The 17,077-nt window shown below is 41.4% G+C and overlaps 1 protein-coding gene across 1 annotated transcript; it reads left to right on the top strand.

Moving 5' to 3' along the window:
* Positions 1 to 619: 619 nt before the first annotated feature.
* On the top strand, positions 620 to 2,579 carry P884DRAFT_17777 (RTA-like protein). Its single transcript, XM_069437325.1, has 6 exons — positions 620 to 1,141; positions 1,346 to 1,724; positions 1,787 to 1,906; positions 1,965 to 2,039; positions 2,108 to 2,409; positions 2,511 to 2,579. Exons 1-5 carry the CDS (start codon positions 868 to 870, stop codon positions 2,367 to 2,369), a joined length of 1,110 nt encoding a protein of 369 aa, XP_069297883.1. The 5' UTR covers positions 620 to 867; the 3' UTR covers positions 2,370 to 2,409; positions 2,511 to 2,579.
* Positions 2,580 to 17,077: the final 14,498 nt, after the last annotated feature.

Below are 17,077 nucleotides of genomic sequence, written 5' to 3'. Positions count from 1 at the left end.
CAACGTTTCTCCAGCCTTCCAAAGTTCCATGGCCTCGACCTTTCCGTTTTGCATGTAGCGGGCACACTTTCCTTCAGCACGCGGCTCAGGATTTCGGGAGAGACAGGGCTTCACTTCAAGCACACTCGGATGCAGAACAATGTCTCCGAGTCCCTTGTCGAAAACGGTTCGGCCTTCGGTGAAATACGCGGTACGGAACAGGTACATATATAATCCGCATATTAATCCAGACCAGTTCTTTGCTTACCTTCGCCGACGAATTGATGGACAACGTGACATTCCACCCCGCGGGGTGCCTCTATTCGGGATCGGTTACGATCCGCCCACCTTTTGACACAACCTCGACTGAACGAAACCCCAATCACCGCGCTCGTCGTGGGAGGCGGCATGTCACCTCGCCTGGCTTGTTCAGGGATCTTGGCCCGCCAGTGCGCCGGGGAATTTTCTCGTTTCCGGGTCTTGAAGGTTGGGTCGGGGCGATCGCTTAACGGTTTGCCTAACGTTGGGTAGTGGCATCTGGGCGCGTAGCATTCCTTCGAAAGACTTCCGGCTCAGACACCCAGACGGATATATGGGACCTTACCCCGCGAGTATTCGAGTTGTTTTCTTTGGTCCGTTTCGCGCCTGTCCTGTCGGATTTTTTTGGTCCCTAAATGCCCTGGACCTTGGGTTGGTATTCCTAAGTGTTCAATATCAAGGCAACGACGGCAGTGTTGCTTCAGGTAGCCCTCCGAGTCACCAGTCTGGCAAACCTGACCTTTGGCCCCTCGAACGCACGCTTATGCGCCCTGTCGCTTTTCTGAGGGCTCGTTACATTCCTGATTCGCACTCTTGTCTCGAATCCGTTTAGAGAGCACCAACACAACCATGGACAAAGTAGACCCGTCCATGTATCCTTCGGACTGGGACCAGGAAGACATTGAGAATGCCATCGCCAATTACTACTATTCCTGCACCCACGTCACATCGACATGCCCCGTCAGGGCCACCACGTTAGGGTACTATCCGAACCGAGGAATCAACATCTTTTTCACGATTGGGTATGCCGCGGCCACAGTGGTGACGCTCGCGCTGGGCCTCAAGAAGAAGACATGGAGCTACACCGGGTTTATTGCGGCAGGCTGTGCTCTGGAGCTTGCAGGTGGGTGCAGACCCCCCAACCCGTTTCCTGACTTAGAGCTTGAAAGAGGAAAGAAAGACTGTGAAAGGCCAGATCAAGTCGGGTCAGGTCAGGCAAGGAGACAGCTGCGACCACAGGGAAGGGAATATGATCCCGCAAAGGCTTGGAATTCAGTTGTTGTTGTTGATGATGATGATGATGCTGACAGAAACGTAAAACGGCCAGGTTATGGCGCCCGCATCCCGCTGACCGACAACCCGTGGAACAAGAACGCCTTCGAGACCCAGATCGTCGCCATCATTCTCGCTCCAACGCTCATCTGCATATCCATCTACCTCACCCTCAAGCATGTCTGCTTGGCCTTCAACCCGGCCCTGTCCCGCGTCCGGCCGCACAAGTATCCTTTCATATTCGTCCCGTTGGACGTGTCCTGCCTCCTGGTCCAGGCCATCGGGGGCTCTCTTGCGGCGAGTGCGGCATTAAGCAATTACAAGCTGGTCCAACATGGGAACCGGTGTATCATCGCCGGGATTGTGCTTCAAGTGGTGGTGTTGAGCTTCTTCGGGGTCTCGGCTGGGGATTACTTTGTGAGGGTAAAGAGGTGGTGAGTCTATCGGAAACAGAGCAGGGCGTTGCGGGAACTGCGTTCACTTACGCAGTGGGCAGGATCAAGTCAACCGAGGCGAGTTCCGAAGCGATTGCGCTATGGCAGGATAAGAAGTTCAGGACATTTGTGTACGCTGTCACAGCGGCGTATAGCGGTATCTTGATTCGATGCATCTACCGGTGTGTCTGCCCTAGGCTAACGCCTTAACGCTGAACGGACGCTAACAGCTGACCATAGCATCGCCGAGATGGCTGGCGGATGGGGAAACCCCATCATGCAGGACGAACCGTCGTTTATTGTGCTTGAAGGATTGTGAGTCCTTAGTCGCATTTAATCTATATCGATTTTCGATCAACCAGACACTGACTTTGGACGGTCAGCATGGTTCTCATTCCATGCATTCTTCTGGCCGTTTTCGCACCTGGCTACCTGTTCCCGCAGATGGCCGCTCGCATGTCCAGCCCTGGCCGAGTCCGACTGTTCAGCAAGAGAGAGAGTGAGAAGCCACCGCAGCCTAAGGATCTGGCAGGTCAACAACAAGCTGTGAATGGGACGGAGACAGGTCTCAATCAAGAACAGACCAAAGAGCAACCGACCTCGACATCCACGACTGTGGAACCAAAGGGCGCCGAGTCTGTTTGAAGGGTGTAATGCAGTTGTTGGCAATAATTAGGTGTATTTAGTCTGCGATCTTCTTGTCATCATCCCTACAATAGGTTAGATAAAAGGTACTCTTGAATATAGGAATGTCTGCCTTGAACAATACGATATGGGCATTCTCAGGCCTTTTCGTCGTTTTTTCCATCTCTGCAGCCGCGATTGACGTTGTGGATGAGAAGTCGGAACCATCTCCCGCTCTGTTTAGGAGGACGGTAATCCACAATAGGTATGTAATTACATACACACGGACCAGCCCAAAACAGATACAGAACTGGTCGGGCGCGATCCTCGAAGAGCTCTGTCAATATATTAATGCCGAACGCAGTGATGAGCTTCCGGGAGCGTTGAAAGCAGTCTGCAGTGGGTGGCTGTACGAAAGAAAAGAGTGCCTTGTTGAACTATCTACAAAGGAGACAAACGAGTGATATTTATAGACAAAGGAACTGGCCAATGCGTTGAACAGCCTCATACAGCTGTGGCAAACGCGTGGCTAATACGCTTGGAAGCTCCACAGCTTCCGACAATTAACAACTTGCATTCGCTCAGCTATACCTGGTGGTTAGTTGCTGACTAATTAGTTCAGGACTACCACCTGTCTCCCGACAGGTAGGGCCAAAACCCCCGGACATGCCAATATAGCCGGACAGGTACACGTCCAAATCCGTGTCCAATTTTACCAGCCAACTCCCTATACTCGAAGATACAACCACTACCACAAGCCTAGTTAAACCTACTCTCCTATATACGATGCCTCTGACTGACTAAATCTAGGAACCGGCTAGTATATAGGCCGCCAAATAGCTCCTTGCCGCTCAAGCTTACTACCAAACCAGCCGTTTACCCTATAGAAAGCAACCTAGTATTCGGTATACGGCTTAGCTATTCAAGACTAGAAAGACCTAGGTTAGCTAGTACTTAAAGTCTTTAAAGGATACTAGACTTCTAGCTACTAGTAGTAATGTAGTTAGAAGACCTTGGTTGCTTCGAAACGACGAAGATTCTACCCTCGAAGGATATATATACTAGCTTATCAAATCTGGTTCTCTTGCTACTAAAGATCTTCTCTAGGATGCTACTAACCATTTATAGGCATATTATGATCCTCCCTGCCCTCCTGTTAATAAGTACTGGTGGTCGTGTTAGAAATAGGATTATCTATAGTTTTAGCTAATATTCTTTAAATTAGTTAAAGTAAACCGACTTTTAGCTAAGTAGTAGGTAGAAGAACTAGAGATGTTCTTTAATAAGCTTAAGGATACTATCGAAAGCTTTAAGATTATTATATCTGGCTATTAGAATATAGATAAGACTAGATATATACTTATACTATTAAATAGGTGGTTTAAGATCTTGATAGTTAAAATGGATAAGAAGAAGAAGGTTAGTATCTTCCTCTTTTCTAAGTGTTAGTTTAGAATAAGTGTTAGTTTAGAATACTAACTATAATATTTTATTAGCTAGAGATTCTAGACCTTTATAACTAAGAGTTAATAAGTATAATTAGTATTAGAAACGCTATTAGTAATACTATCTTAGTATTCTATATCTTTAAATAGTAGCTATTAGAAGATTAGGATATTAAAGGTCTTAATAAAGAGATACGATTCTATAAGTTAGAGATTATAATATACTAGCCTTATAGTAACTATAGATAAGTATATAATGTTTTATTTAACTACCTTAAGGAAAGAAAGAGGGGAAAGTAAGTATAGGTGCTAGAAGGGGTTCCATTTCCTAATATAGGGGGTATATACGTACTCTGGTTAGGGTTTCGTTAGGCTTCGGGTTAGAGCCTAACCGGGTCCTAAGCGCGTGCCCTATAAACGCCCTATAAACGTATATAGGTCCGGTCTAAAACCGGGTATAGCCCGTTATCAATTAGCCCGGGTAGAGCCTAGGCCTATAACAGAGATAGTATTTAATAATATTAAGATTATAATAGATTAGATATAACATTTTAATAAATACTCCTTTACTATCTATACTAAGTTCTAATAATATAATATAAGCTTTAAGGAATGGTTTAATTATAATTATTATAACTATAGTCCTACTCTTAGTATATACTTTATTAACCTAGATAATATTACCCTTAAAGACTTAGTCTATATATCTATACCATTAGAAGAATATATATACTAACTACTTATCCTAGATAACTTTATAAGATATTATAACCTTAAACTTTATAAATACTACCTCTTGTTTAATATTATTATTATCTTCCTCCCTCCCTATTTAATATACTTTATCTAGTTAATAGATATAGGAGTCTTTTACTATCTTAAGGAAGTATATTAATAATATCTCCAGCAGGTAGTTCGAAACAGCGATCTTATATTTACCTAGGTAGACTTTATTAGAGGATTCTAGGAAATCTAGGATACTAGTTTTAAATGCCAAAATATTATAATAGGATTTAAAAAGATTAGTCTTTTTTTACTAAACTAATATATTATAATAGACTAGATTAGGGAGAAAGTATTATCTAATATAAGTATTAGATATCCTATAATGATTCCTAATAATAAGTAATAGGTATATATAAAAAAAGGTATTAACTATATTTAAAAGTAATATCTTAAGCTTTTTAATTCGCTAATATAAGAATACTTTTAAGATATTATATTAATAATTAATAAGGATTAACTAGTATATAAATATCTAAATAACTTTACTAAGGACAAAAGAGCCTATCTAGCTATACTATCTACTAAGAAAATATAAGGCTAACTTATTAAGCTAATAGGAAAGGTTATAATAAGTATATTATTATTATTATTATTATTAGTCCTACACCACTATACTAATAAGCATACCGGAGCCTCTCTAGTTATATACAAAGGAAACCGTACCTAATAGGCCAGATAAAAACCTCTGTCCCTCCTTTAACACCCAATCCAGAATACTAATACACTACAAAGAAAAGGAGAAGTGGCTAATATAGCCCTAAAGAGGCCTTGCCTCCTGGTCTAGCCTCCTTATAAGGCAGTATTCCGGGAGCCTCCCTAGGTCCATTAGCCACTATAGAACCCTCCTTACCAAACGATGGTTACGGGCCCCTATGCCCTATAAAACGAGGTCTAGGTCCCTTTGCGACCGTATTTCCTAGGATTCCCACGTTCGGCTTCTTAGTAAGTTCGGGCACTATACGACCAGGTGCTCTATAGTTTCCCTCCCCTAGTTACAAGCATAGTAGAGGGTGCTAACCCCCGGGACTCGAACCCTAAAAAGGAAGTCGCGGAGGCCAATAGCCCCTATACGGGCCTATACTAGTAGGGAGCTCTAGGCCTTTGTCAGGCCCTGGTACCTTTATAGGCCTTCCCCTGTAAAAACTAGGCGCGGGGGGTCCTTGTCTGACATATGCTATATCCTCCTACCGGCTTGGTCGGCCCTCTAGCGGTTGCTCTAGCTGGCTACTATAGCTAGTTCTATGGCCTGTAGCCTTTTCTATAGGGTCTATAGGGGGGGTTGACCCCCTCTATAGCCCTCCTAAACCTACTACCAGATTGTCGACCTTACTACCTCTAGGGCTATAGGCTTCGGCTCCTAGCCCCTTGCCCCGGCCCTCCTCTTCCGGAACCTCTAGCTAAGCCTATTATAGGCTTATTAGATAATAGCCCTTATAGGGACCCAAGAGGCCCCTAGACCTACCCCAGCTTGTAAGAGCAGTATCACGGAAATATACATACAGATGCCGCCTAGGCCACCGGCACGGATAGGCCAATCAAGCCGAAAGGACAGGAAGAACCAATCATAACGTAGGGAGCACTATAAGCCCCACCATACGCTGGTTTACGATCACCAAGATCAGCGTAAAGTCACTAATCGCGATAAGCGGCTTACCAGGATCACTGACCAAGGACTAATCAAGGTAATCTAGGAAGGTTATATATATATATATAGATAGTCACTCGTTCTAGTAGACTCTAGAGTTTACTAGTGATAGCAACTCTCCTTTATAATCATAATACCCCTAATAGCGTCGTATTACTATAAGAGACAACTCTATTGTTGTAAACCCTTTGGCTTTACCGAATCCCTTAGACGACCTATACGCTTGTCCCGCACCACTTACCTTTGTCTGAACCCTTTTAGAAGAAGTCTAAGTTAGGTTCGTTATACGTTGCTATCACTCCCTTTGTTCTATTATAGTTTAGAACGGAGGTAACTTCGACCTTGATATCGATATAGCTATTAACGTTATAGCCGAATAGCTGCTTACCTAGCTTAGTTAACTCTAGTAGCGAATCTAGGAGTTAGACCAGAGAGATAAGGCTGCTTAAGCTCGAATCAAGGAACTCGAGAATGGCGAAAAGCACTTATAGAAACTAATTAACGAGGCCTATACTAAAATCAAGGCGCTCGAGACTGCCAAAGCAAGCTATATCAAGATCGAACTACCTGGCAAATACGGAGGAACTAAGGAGGATCTTATAGGGTTTTTGACAAACCTCCGATCCTACTTCTAGCTTGATGACGACAAGTTTCCGGACGATAAAGCTAAAGTCCTCTACGTAGCTATAAGACTAGAGGGCAAGGCACTTAGATAGTTCGAACCTATGTAGAATGACTACCTTACTAAGGAAGACAAGGACGACCGAGACGCCTTTATATAGGTAGTCTTCTAATCTTACGACCGTTTCGAAGAAGAGCTTTAGAAGGTCTTTGGTGACAAAGATAAGAAGATTTACGTGTAAGAAAGGCTTGCTAATCTCCGATAGACTAAGTTAGTAGCCTCCTATGTTATATAGTTTAGATAGGATATACTTAAGTCTTAGCTTAATAATAAGGTGTTAATATAACTATTTTATAATAGCTTAAAGGAAAAGGTTAAAGACAAGCTATATAAGTATAACTAGCCTAAAACGCTAGATAAATATATTATATAGGCCATTAGAATCGATGATCAGCTCTATATATAGGAATAGTAGAAACGAGGTCAAATAAACGGAACTATAGTTAAGGCTAACGATAAAAAAAAGCAAGCGTATATTAGTACCTCGTATAGGATATATCCTAGAGCTATAGATATAGACATAGTATAGAAGTAAGATAAGAAGAAGACAGCTAAAGACGAGTCTAATATTACCTATTATAACTATAGAAAGAAAGGATACTATAAGCGAGAATGTCGAAGCCTAAAGAAAGATTAGAAACTAGTCCTAGAAAAGGAAACTACGGTTATTAACAAAACCAAGGACGTTATTAAAGTAGTAACTACAAGCTATAAAGATAGGGATAGCGATATAGACAGTCTTAAATATAATAATAACGGCAAAGACGAACAGACGCCGTACTCCGAACTGGTCACTATAGACCCCGAGATAGGCATTACCAAATAGGATACGGCAGGGGAGTATATACTACCGATTTCGATTCTCCTAGCCTTAAGGCAGTAGGGTTTTACGGTTACGTAGAGACGGGATAGATCATAGACAACCGATACCTAAGGAGTTGACCGACCCGGACCGAATATCTTGTTCCTTTAGGAACGGATCGAATGATACCGTAACGAAGTCTTCCGGCTTAATATAGAGTTATACGAACAAGATAGACGCTTGACTCGACTTGCCTAGTAGAGCGACGAGATAAGGGACAAAATGAGGGAACTCTGATGTATTGTAGAAACCATTAAAGGGGAATAACCTATAACGTATAATAGACCTAATAGTTATACTATATACTTTAACGATTAGTAACTTAGCTACGATATATAGAACCTGGAGTACTAGTTTATATATACAAATCGCGGAAAAGATAAACGTATATAGGAAAGCTACTAGAAGAAATATTCCTACCTTAGTATTAAGGTACCTATAGTCTATATATAGTAGGAAGGATTTGGAAAAGAATTCTAATATCTTCTAGATAACACTATATAACTATACCCTTAATATAAGGTATATATATAAGTGCCCTAGTTCTAGTATATAGTATATAAATACTAATACCACTTCTATAACAAATTCGAAAACAATTACTAGCTAACCTGATAGGAAAACGGGGATAGAAGTTTATACCCTATAGAATAGGTCTACGACATGGGAAACAGAGCGGCCGAATTACTCTAGAAGATCGAAACCCGGAGTCTAGAAGGCATTACGGTAGTTCCAAGACGAGCCTAGCCTAGGTACTACGGAATAGGACAAGACATATAGGACTTATGTTAGAGTAACGATTGTCTCTATTACGCGGACGAAAAGAAATCGCAAATTCGGGAGCTTTAGATAAAGCTATAGATTATATGACGAAAAGCAGAACGGACCTAATAGTAGGAAGCTATAAGTACTTAATAGCTTATAGAAATAAGAACGATTAATAAAGCCGCTATTAGCCGAATAATCAAAGAGGTTAGTACCAACCTAGGAAACGGGTTAGGGCCCTTCGAGGGGCCTGAAAACCATTAACGCCTATATAGTAGTAAGTGGTAGCGTAGTATAGGAGGAACTAGCGTAAGAGACTACTATATTAAGACCTCCCGGCAGAAATATAGGAAATCGCCGTAATCTTTAGATAATGACGGCAAGACAAGCGACTATAGATAACGGCATAATAGAAGTAGCACGAAATGCTTGTACTAGTAGATAGTAGAACAGAGATAAACCTGATTTCGCCAACACTTATAAATTAGCTATAGATACCCTAGAGGATAAAACGGAAGTATAGTATAATCAAAGGGCCATTCCTAATATAATAGGTATATAGGGAGACCGAACCGATCGATATCACTATAATAGGGAAGACTATAATAGTTATATTTAGTATTATAGATATAGGCGACGATAAGGACATAATACTAGGACTACTGTGGTATAAAGACTACAACCTAGACATTAGCTAGAAGAATAGTAGCTACCTACAATCCTAGACGGAGTCGTATTCGACCGGCGTAATAGGGAGCGCGCAAGGATCGCGAGCAGACGATACTCAAGGGAAGGTATATCCTACGGATCTACCATAAGAGACAGGCAATGGCAGACAGACCACTACAGACTCTAGAAGAAGCGATATAACGATACCGATGTTACGATAGGAGGAACAAGCTAAACCGCCGATAGCTATTCTCTCCGTTAACGAATGCGGAGCACTGTAATTAGAGTAATAGGTTAAGATAGGAGAAATCGCTAATATCGCTATAGACGGAACCAAGTTTATATACTATTAGAAAATAGAGAAACGAGACAAGACTAGGGAAGTACCGAAGGAGTACGAGGGATACCTAGCATTCGAACCGAAGTATCTAGAAGGATTACTAGAACACGGCCTATAGGATCACGAGATCAAGCTTAAGGAAGGAGTATAACTAAAGTTCTTCAAGATCTATTATATAAGCTAGACGTAGAACGAAGAACTTAAGCAATATCTAGAGGAGAATCTTCGAAAAGGATATATCTACCCGTTGATATCGCTAATAGGCTACCTAATCCTGTTTATACCTAAGAAAGACAGAAAGCTATAGTTATATATCGACTATTGGCAACTTAACGAACAGACCGTGAAAAACCAATACCTGTTACCGCTAATCTTATAGCTCTAAGATTAGTTATTAGGAGCCTAATATTTTATATGTCTTGACTTGCTATCGGCCTATAACTATATATAGATTAAAGAAGGCGACAAGTAGAAAACGGCCTTTAAGACACCCTATAGCTACTACAAGTACCTTATTATACCATTTAGACTTATAAACACGCTAGCAACGTTCTAAGCCCTAATTGATCAAGTTATCTAACCCTTTCTCGACAAATTTACGATATACTATCTTGACGATATACTTATCTTCTCTAAGACGATAGACGAACACCAGAAGTACGTAAGAGTAGTACTAGATATGTTATACGCGTATAAGCTATTAGTTAATAAGGAGAAAAGCGAATTTTACGTTAAGCAGATAGTATTTTTAGGATATAAGATATCCCTAGGACAAATTCGGATAGAACCCTTAAAGGTTAAAGCTATCAAAGATTGGCTACAACCGACGTTAGTCACGGAAGTACGAAGTTTCATCGGGTTTATAAACTTCTACCGGATGTTCATTAGGAATTTTGGAACGATCATACAACCATTATATAAGCTTACTAAGAAGAACACTAAGTTCTAATAGGAAGAGCGACACGAGCAAGCATTTATATAGATTCGCGATACTATCACTAAGGATCTAATACTAGTATTATTAGACCCTAAGAAGCCATTTAAGGTAGAAACGGACGCTTCAGACTACGCCATCGGAGGATAGTTAGGATAACGAGACAAGTAAGGGAAGCTATATCCTATAGCCTTCTTTTTAAAGAAGCTCGACAGACTACGTCTTAACTATCTAATCTATAATAAGGAACTACTTACAATTGTCGAAGCTTTTAAGGAATAGTGACTATATCTTAGTGGTATGATTGAACTAGTATAAGTATACACGGATCATAAGAATCTACGGTACTTTACGATGACAAAGGAGCTTAATAGACGACAAATACGATAGGTAGAATTCCTCGCGGAATTTAACTTCGAGATCTGCTATAAGAAAGGCAAAGAAAACGTACGAGCGGACGCTTTAAGCCGACGAACGGATCATATAGAAGGATAAATAGAAATAACGCCACCGTTGTTCAAGGAACGAATAGACGGAATGTTATATCACGAAACGTAGATACCTGTAGAAGATAATCCACTCGACTCGTTCCTAGAATGTTATATAATCTTTCGAGAAGAAAGGATTAACGAGGTATAATATTAAGTAGCACCTAGACTAGTGGTACCTAGCGAAATAGAAGAAAAAGATAGGAAACTCTAATACTAAGGCAAAGTATATATCTATAATAAAGACTAATAGCTACAAATGATTCGAGAACTCTATAAGTCGAAACTCGGAGGATATAAAGGAGTCACGAAGACTATCGTATAAGTTAAGAAATACTATAACTTTCTATAATTAACGGCACGAGTTAAGGAAGTCGTATAGAGCTATGATATCTATAATCAAAGCAAGATAGTATAATATAAGCCGTATAGGCTACTTTAGCCATTGCTAATAGCTGACAAACTATAGAGTTTAATTATAATAGACTTTATTACAAAACTGCTAAAATCCAAGGATATAGCCATAGGAGTAATCTATAATAGTATTCTTACTATAGTAGATCGCCTAACTAAATAGGTATACTTCTTTCCCTATAAGGAGTCCTAGATAGCTAAATAGCTAATAGATATAATCTATCGGCAAGTTGTATTAGTATACACTTGGCTATAAGAATGGATTACCGATAGAGATACTAAGTTCGTATCGAAGTTTTAGCAAGCGTTAATGTAACGATTAGGCGTTAATAGTAAACTATTGACGGTATATCACCCGCAGATTAACAGACAAACAGAACGACTAAACTAAGTTATCGAGTAATACCTCTATTCCTATATTAACTACTAGTAAGATGACTAGGTTATACTATTACCAATAGTACAACTCGCTTATAATATAACACCAACAGAAACGACTAAAGTTATACCGTTCTTTACGAACTACGGATACGAAGCAGACCTTAGGCAAGGACTAGAGGTCATAGTGCCAAGAGCGGCAGTCAAAGTAGAGCAGATATACATACTATACGAGAAACTCAAAAAGGAACTCGAGTTTATCAGAACTAGAATGAAGAACTACTATAATAAACATAGGCTCGAGGGACCTTGCCTAGAGAGGGGAGATAAAGTCTATCTGATCGTACGAAACCTGCAAACCAAACGACTAAACACGAAGCTAGACTTTAAGAAGGTCAGACCCTTCGTTATCAAAGAACGAATTTCGACATCTAACTACCGACTATCATTACCGTTATCTATATGACTATAGACGGATGTTTTTCATATTTCACTTCTCAAACTAGTACTAAAAAACGCTAAAATCGCTATAAACATTAAAGTAGAAGACGAAGAGGAAGAATAGGACATCAAGGAAATCCTAGATTTATATATTATTAACGGGGAACTATAATATCTAGTTAAATAGCTTGATTTTAGAATAGAAGATAACTTATAGGAGCCGGTCAAGAACCTAAACTGCCCTAAGAAACTAGAATAGTTCTACTAGAGGAATCCTAACTAACTATAGGGGCTAACTTAGGAACCTAACTAGTATCTAAGAAGGAAGAAGTACTAGTAAGAGCCAACCCTAGAGATAAGCTAACTACTTCCTAGTTAATTATGCTAAAGGTGCCTAATGCCTACGCCTAACCTATCAAATCCTATTTGTCCGATATCAAAGCTACTACCCTATCCTCCTTATCTAAACCCTATATACCTCGACAAACGAATTTATTACTCTAGTCACGTAATATTCGTTTTTAACAATATAAACACGTAAGGTAGCTTAAAGTTTACTAAAGCAGATCTTCTATTACTAAAATTTCCTCCTCTAGCCTATCTTACTTACGCTAGTTACGTAATACTACGATAAGTTAGAATAGAAATAAGAGGATAAATAGAAACTACTTATAGGAATCCGTTACGTTCGGCCTATTATAAGACTTTCCCTTATACGTACAATTTAAGCACCTCTTGGAATTTCCCGATATAATATAACGCTTCTTAGGCATTATATACCAATAGTTAGAATATAGCATAGTTTCGGAACCGTCTCGCTCAATCATAGCAACTAAGATATAACATTTACGTATTATATTATGACGGTGTTTCTTTATATAGTCAGCTATAGTAAACGGCAGAAGGAAGCAAGGGGGGGGGAACTTACAGGAGCAAGTTACAAGAGGGAGTTAGCGCTATTTAAAACGGCCTAAGAGGGCTTTCGGGTCGAAAGCCTTGGAGGGAGGGCATTATGTCACAGAAATATGTATATAGATACTACCTAGGCTACCAGCACGGATAGGCCAATCAAGCCGAAAGGATAGGAAGAACCAATCATAACGTAGGGAGCACTATAAGCCCTACCATACGCTGGTTTACGATTACCAAGATCAGTGTAAAGTCACTGATCGCGATAAGCGGCTCACTAGGATCACTAACCAAGGACTGATCAAGGTGATCCGGGAAGGTTATATATATATATATAGATAGTTACTCGTTCTGGTAGACTCTAGAGTTTACTAGTGATAGCAACTCTCCTTTATAATCATAGTACCCCTAATAGCGTCGTATTACTATGAGAGATAACTCTGTTGTTGTAAACCCTTTGGCTTTACCGAATCCCTTAGACGACCTGTATGCTCGTCCCGTACTACTTACCTTCGTCTAAACCCTTTTAGAAGAAGTCTGAGTTAGGTTTGTTATAAGTAGCTGGTCGAGTTTGGCTTCGAAGTTAGCTAGCCTCTTGTTAAGATAGAGGTTAAGGGGTAGTACCTAGGCTTCTGTCTTAAGGTACTAGATAGGGGTAGCCTTATAGGCCCTAGTAACTACCTAGAGGGCCCTATGTTAGGCCTTCGATAGTTCCCTAGTAGGGCCTTCTAGCTTACCCCCCGGCTTAGTAGGCTTATAGAAGTTTGAGGCCTTATAAGCTAGGGCGCTATAGATATACTTAGTATAGACCTTATAGGCCTATAGTAGGTTAGGGCCCTAGGTCTTCGTAGTAAGCCTAGTTAGGGTAAACTCCTAGGTTTCTAGCTTCTTAGCTACCTTTGTATAATAGAGGCCTTACTATAGCCTCTAGTCTAGCTAGACCCCTAGGAATCTGGCCGACTTCGAAGGGGCTATAATAGTAGTACCCCCCCCGGGCCGTAGGAGCTCTAGCGGTTATGACCACTGTTTCCAGCTCCTATTAAAGTGGATAAGTTCGTACTTTTCTAGGGCAAAGGCTATACCCTAGGTCCTTACCTACCGTAGGTAGGCCTCCTAAGCCCTCTATAGCTGATCATTATAGGCCTCCTTGGCCCTCCCAAAGGCTAGAAGGTTAGTGTCATCGGCAAAGCCTACCAAACTGACCATAGGGCTAGCCTAGCGAATGGCCTAGTAGAGGGAGGCTATATAGAGGATAAATAGTATAAGGGAGAGGGGTGACCCCTAGGGGACCCCGGCCCTTACTACTATATCCTCTGTTTTCTAGCCGTCGAAGTAAAGGATAGCTACCCTATCCTGTAGCTACTCCCTAACCTAGACTACTAACCACTTTAGGAAGCCCTGGCTCTGTAAAGTGGTTAGTAGCCGGGTATGGTTAATAGTGTCGAAAGCCCCTGAGATATCAAGCTATAGGAGGGAGGTAGCTACCTTATACCTCTAAGCCTCCTAAACCTAGGCCGTAATAAGCCGAATAGCTAGTTCGGTAGACCTATATTCCCGGTTACCTATCTACTTGGCCGGGAGAAGCCTATAGGCCTCTACGACGGCCATTACCTTCTAGGCGACTATAGCCTCTAGTACCTTACCTACTATCGGTAGGAGCACTATAGGCCTATAGCTACTCGGGGTAAAGTAGGCCTATAGGGGTTTGCTAGGCTTACGGAGGACTACTGTCTTGGCCCTTTTAAACTAGGCCGGGAAATAGCCAAGCCGTAAGCTCTCCGAGGCTAGTATAGCTAGTATCCGGTAGAGCGGCTACCTATAGGCCTTTAGTAGGCCTATAGGGAGGAGGTCCTCCCCTAGGGCCTTCTATAGGGCCGCTCTAGCTAGTACTACCCTAATATCGCCTACTATAACCTCCTAGCTTATTTCGAACTTCAGCTCCTAGTAGTCATTTAGATCTAGGTCGTTAATATCTAACAGGTCTACTTCCGGGTTTGGAAAGAACTTATCGGCCAGGGCCCTAGCCTTCTATTAGTAGGTTATAAGCCCTCCTTCGAAGGCTAGGAGCTTTAGAGGGTCGACTAGTAGATAGCTTTATAGCCTTGCCTACCGCTCTAGTCTCCATAATAGGTCTAGCTAGTTGGTTACCTCCTATAACGTAGCTCTCTAGCTCTTGGTCTTCGCGGCCGTAATAGTCTTAGCCTAGTCCTATAGGGCCTACCGAAGTACCTCCTATATATAGGGGTTTAGGGTATCCCTATAGGCCCTCTCTACCTCCTTAGCCCTCTTCTAGGCCTCCCGAACCTCCTTCGTCTACCATCAAGCTCGTTTGCTACCTATACCAGCCTTCTTTACCGGAGCCGAGACTATAGCTATCTCCTCGAGGGCCTCTATAAGCCTGTTAAAGGCCTATAGAAGCTCCTTTAGGCCCTAGAAGATGGGCCTAGCCAGGGCCGAGGCCGATGCCTACCTGCCAAGCCGGAGCAGGAGGTAGGCTGCCTCGGCCTACGCGACCTCCTTGTCTAGGCTCTTCTAATCCTACCCTTTACTAGCCGGTATAGGCCCGTTAGTCCCCTAGAGGGAGACATTTAGGGCCTATAGGTAGTAGTCTAACTTCCCGCGTTCTGCGATATCCCTATAGGTTGCTTCTAGCCTAGCCAAGGCCTAGAGTAGGTCTATCGTAGAAGGCCGGCCGTGTTAGTCCCCTTAGGGGGCCCTAGTGACCTAGTTATATAGCGTTCGTAGGTCGAGGTCCTATTAGTCTATAAGGCTAAGGAGGTCCCTAGCCCCTAGGCTAAGCCTGTTAAACAGGTCCTAGACCAGGTAGTAGAGGTTAAAGTTACCTATAAGAACTAGGGGGTAGGTTAGCCAAGGTAGGGCTAGCAGGTCCTATAAGAGGGCCTATTCCCCCTTATTATTATAGACTAACTAGAGCTCGAACCCCCTCTCTCCTAGGGTATAACGAACCTAACTTAGACTTCTTCTAAAAGGGTTCAGACGAAGGTAAGTGACGCGGGACAAGTGTACAGGTCGTCTGAGGGATTCGGTAAAGCCAAAGGGTTCATAACAACAGAGTTGTCTCTTATAGTAGTACGATGCTATTAGGAGTACTATAATTGTAAGTTACTATCACTAGTAAACTCTAGAGTCTACTATAACGAGTGACTATCTATATGTATATATAACCCTAGTGATCACTCCTGATCATGGTGATCGTGAGTGATCGTATGGTAATGATCACCCTAATCACTGGTAAGCGTAGTGATTATAGCGCTTTTTATATTATAATTAGTCCTTCCGTTCCTTCGGCTTGATTGGTCTGTCTATGCCGGTAGCCTAGGCGGTATCTATATATATATTTCCATGATATGATGCCCCTCCTTTAAGGCTTTCGACCTAAAAGCCCTCTTTAGGCCGTTTCAAATAGCGCTAATATCCCTTACAATCCTTATATATGTTTTTCTCCTTAGCTCCTTATTATCCTTTGTACTATCAATTATACTATCTAACGTATATAGGTCCTAAGCGTTTATTTATTATAAGTATCTAGCTTAGTTTATTTCCGATTATAGGTTCGTAGTAATAGTATATTCCTATTATATAGAGTATAACTAAGTATATAAAATAATTAAAAAATCTCGTCACTATAAGGCTTATATACGTTAGGATCGTACTTACGATAGTTCTAGCGTTCTAGTTTCTTCTTATAGGTTCTTGTTCCCTTGCGAAGGTACGTCGCTAATTATAACGTAGTAGATTATATTATATATAAGCAACGTCATTTAAAGGCTAAAGAGAAAGAGGCCGAAGCCTTACTACAAGAATACTAATATAAAGCTTTTAAGGCATTAGCCTATTTAACTCGGGTTCGTAAGTAACAAGAGTTTTTAGTAGAGAAAGGGGCAGATATAGTTACACGGGGTTTGTCGAATCTAGACGAATTAGAGGCGGTAAAGCAATAGGAATCGGAG

This window comes from Thermothelomyces heterothallicus (assembly GCF_042370625.1).
Source record: "Thermothelomyces heterothallicus CBS 202.75 unplaced genomic scaffold P884_scaffold_10, whole genome shotgun sequence".
Taxonomy (NCBI): Eukaryota; Fungi; Ascomycota; class Sordariomycetes; order Sordariales; family Chaetomiaceae; genus Thermothelomyces; species Thermothelomyces heterothallicus.
Note: the sequence above shows the minus strand (reverse complement) of the source record. Positions and strands in the feature narration are given on the sequence as shown.